A 4,320-nucleotide genomic window follows, 5' to 3' on the forward strand; every position below is an offset into this window, starting at 1 on the left:
CGTATTTCTTTACATGATTCTGAAATAGTCTGACTAATCCCTGTATTGTGAGTGAGACAACTTGTTTTCTGGACCTTGTATTTGAAGTTTCCTTTAAACTATGAGAGAAATACACTGAATTATCAAGAAAGTTTTGAAGTGCAAAGTAGCAGAAAGTTACTATAACTTTGCAATGATTTTATTCACGTGCACGGTAGGCCTAGATGGTTAAATAAAAGCACTAGAACAAAAAAAAAAGTTTTTATTAAAGCGTTAAAAGATAATAATTGTCAAATAACATACAGGGCTGTCACAGACAGTGCACATGTTCAACGCTGTGACTGTTGGCTCGTTTCAGAGCAATGGAAAGGCCATTTTAACGTGAAACTGTAAACAAGTATAATAACTTGCATCTAACAACGAACTATTTTTAACTTCAGTTATCTGACAAACTAATTTTTGTAGCTTATATGTTAAAAATTCGACTCGAGCCACTGCCTTAAACGTTAAATAAAGTTTTCCATCTCGGATCTTTACGTATATATTTATGATATCAGTTTTTTTGCATACATCACTTGTACTAGATATTTTTCATCATCTACAATTTGTTCAGAGGGATACAACTTTTAACATTTTTTAAAACTGAGATATAGATATGTGAAGTATAATTTAGATAGGGTCGCACAGTAATTGATCTTAATGCAGTAACAGTTTTATTTTATTTTGTCTGTAGAACTAAAAAGTCAAGTTCTTGTAATAGCTTGGAGCCTACAAATATACCATGTTCTTTGGTCATCTGTTCACTGTTAAAAGTTTTTTTACTGGTTGCTGTGAAATTTCAGGGACCTCCACTTTCCGAACCAAGTGCTAAAAGATTATTCCTGGCACCTGGTCAGCAGGGAATTAATGCTCCACCATCCCCTGGTCAGCTTGGTCAGTCGTATCCTCCTCGATTATTTAGCCCTTCGCAGTCTCAAGGATCAACGGCCAGAAATACGAACCCAAACTTTCCTCAGCAAGTAAGCAGATTTGTGAATTAGTATATATTAATTGTTGATTTTTTTTTACAGATTTATTTCTGTAAAATACAAAATATGAAATCATAAAGATATGCCTGCTCTCTCTTTCTCTGAGAAAAGTTTTATAAGCTAATGATGCGTGTCCATGTTATTCCTGATGTACGGCTCTTAAAATGATGCAGCAGGTTGCTTAAAATAGGAAAACTGAATTTGGGCACATGGAATATTCTCAGTAGTGTATGTAAACAATGGGCACATGGAATATTCTCAGTAGTGTAGGTAAACAATGTTTTTTTTTTTCCATTATTTTATTACGAATTACAGCTTTTACAGTAAGGTAGAATTCTTAAAACAGGTACGATGTTTTGATCACTGGTGCGATCATTCTCAAATGCACAAGTTTTAACAGTAAAGAAACTTGTGTACTTGAGAATTATTGCACCAGTGATCGGATGAAATACTAATTTTAAAAATATTCTTCCTCACTGTACAAGCTGTAACTTGTCGTAATACTTATAATCACTAAGTAAATTCAGAACAAAACAATTAATTCTTTATTCTTGTCTGCGAAGAATGAGTCCAAATAAAAAAAAAAGGAACGTAGCAATACAGAGCGCTCACCACAATTTGCATATTTAAAGATTCAACATTTTTTTGTATAGTCCATCTGACCAATTGATGCCAGTCAATAAGGATACAAAGCTTAAAAAGCAAGGTACAACAATATTTGAATTAGTATCGATACATACAAATGCATCAACTTAAAGCAGTGGTTCTTAACCCTTGAACCCTTGGGTCACAACCCAAAACTGGGTTGCCAAAGGGGTCTATTTGAACGCATGGGGGGCGCCGAGCTAGTCCTGCAACCAGAATTTTGGTCACAGCCAAAAAAAAGGTTAAGAACCACTGACTTAAAGCAAGGGTAACGAATTAATAAAATAAAATATAAACTTATTAAAAATGATGTTAACTATCATTAAAGAAATATACAGAGTTGGTCTGACTAAAAAAAAATGGGAGGTTTGCAGCCTCATTTGAGATTTCCCTGTGAAATCTATAAATAACAGAATTAAAATTTACAAGTTCTTGCAAATTGGAATTTAGGATTTTATTCAGGTATTTAGGCTAAAATTAAAAGGTGCCTTTCTAGCTTAAGGACCCAAGAATCAGAACTGTATAAGAAATGCAATAAAATACTGGCTTGATTGGCCTTTTGTCACTATCAAGTAACAGTTTTATTGCCAAAGCTATTCATCTAGTTGGCCAGGTTTAAGTTTACAAGGTAGTATATAAATTTTATTTTAATCAAAGTTCACGCTTAATGTCTTTTGTACTGAAATTAATGACCATATCTAAATTAAAGGGCAGAGCAAACAGTAAATCTGTTTTTTGTTGTATTTGCATCATTTTGCCATGTTGAGTAACAGCAAGGACACTCTGAAACTGGAGAATGCTGTCCTTAAAAATGAAGATTTTTTAATATAAAACTTGATATTATTTGAGGTTGTGGATTCTGATTACAAGTCTGTTGAGTTTAAGTGATTACCTAATGAGGCTAGGGTTAATTGTTAGCTTGGTTATGGTTACTGTTAGTGTATGGGGTAATAATGGTTTAAGCTTATTTTATTATTGTATTAACTCTGCCGTACATGTATATATATATGTTGAAATACTCATTTAAATTCTCTTTTATTTAATAAATTTTTCTTAAAAATGCTTTCAATATGTTGCTTAAAACCTCATGGTTTTCATTTACTTAACTAATTAGGTTCTAAGCTATTTAGCCTAAAGGTACTTGTAATGTAAATGTATGTCTGTTGTGTTATTATAAGCATGTACATGAAACTGATTTTTTCTGTTAATGACAAAACTGTCAAAAAATGTTCTTGTTCATGTTGAGCTCAATTGATTTTACTTGAATACGATGTTAAAGCCCTTTTCAAGTTTACAAATTTCAGTTTTATGTTTGGAAATAGTAAATCTTTCCTACACATCTGATAGTTAATCGGATTAATGGATATTGAATCAAATTGAACTGGCTCTTTCCATTGTAACAATAGCAAGTGTTGGCCAAGACTTGCACTAGTGGCAAACCTGTGTTTATTTCTTCACTGCAGTCATAAAACTGATCATGAAACTGAAAGTATGTCTCTTCTATTGTAAACACTACTAATATGAGCTATTTAAATAACACTTTTTTTTTTTTTTTTTTACAAGAATTATATTATGCCTTGTCTTCACTTTGAGGCCTGCTGTAGGTATAGGATTTTTAAATCTCAAGATTTTAAACAGTCAATCGAATCCATAGGTTTCTCAGCATTTTTGTTAGTGGCAGAAAGAGAGACTATATAAATATCAATGCTATAAACTGTTTTATTTCTGTATTGTAATAACTTAAAAAATACCTCAGTTTTGTGAAAGATTTTCAATTGCTAATAACTAACTTTATAGCTGTTTTATTCCCTGTCTCCAGCCGCTTTATATCCTTGAACTTCATTGTAGGATATTGTATATGGTTTGAAGTTTTGATGGTTTCTCAGGTTAAAGGAAATAAAAACAGTAGTTTTTGTGACACGACATGTGATGGTTATTTTATAATTAATCAGATTTTATTTCATACGTATTTTTTTACTTATATGGTGTTTAATGAAAAAAAAAAAAGGTGTCAGTGATGAATTTACGTGTACTGTAACTTAATTGCTACTAAGGGTGTTAAAAACCCAAATAATAATATATATATATATATAGAGGAATGTTCACGATCTAAGGTAACGGTGCAAAAAGAGTTGCCACCGCCTCTACTGGTACGATTACTGTGTCTAAAGACTATTGCACCGCAGTGTAACATCCTCAGCATAATTCTTTTTCACAATTTACCGAGGTCAGTTATTACAAACTCCCAGTTCCTGGCAGTTATTTTGATTTAAAAAATAATTATCTCCTCCTAAGAAATAATTACTAATCAAGGGTGCTCGAAGATTAGCAATCCTCCTTCACCCTGCTCGTGGCATAAGGTTAAGTTTCGATTAATGGTCAGCAGGTTAATCAGCTGTATGGGCGAAGAAGTTAAAAAAATTGCATATATATATCTTCCCGTATATATACGTATGATGATGAGGCAAGTAGGCAGAAGTGAAGGCAAGTCCAAGGCGTAGCGGAGGCCGGTTGATCTTGAAGAAGGAGCAAGTCGGCAGCCGTTTTTGACAAGTTATCAAAACAAAATAAAGCACACTGGCCTTTACAGGGCCTGGCAGGGACCAGTGGATCCAAGTGCCAAGGCTGGGATCTATAGATCCAATGCCAAAGAATTTGATGTGGGGGG

The 4,320-nt window shown here is 33.2% G+C and overlaps 1 protein-coding gene across 1 annotated transcript in view; it reads left to right on the forward strand.

The window, feature by feature from the left end:
- LOC106463684 (AT-rich interactive domain-containing protein 1A-like) overlaps positions 1–4,320 on the forward strand; it is a 127,900-nt gene that overhangs the window by 44,321 nt on the left and 79,259 nt on the right. Inside the window, exon 2 of the mRNA XM_013923742.2 lies at positions 822–998. Coding sequence (XP_013779196.1) covers positions 822–998 — 177 coding nt within the window. The remainder of the gene's footprint in view (positions 1–821; positions 999–4,320) is intronic.

The sequence above is a fragment of the Limulus polyphemus genome, unplaced genomic scaffold, assembly GCF_000517525.1.
Source record: "Limulus polyphemus unplaced genomic scaffold, Limulus_polyphemus-2.1.2 Scaffold1460, whole genome shotgun sequence".
In the NCBI taxonomy this organism is placed as follows: domain Eukaryota; kingdom Metazoa; phylum Arthropoda; class Merostomata; order Xiphosura; family Limulidae; genus Limulus; species Limulus polyphemus.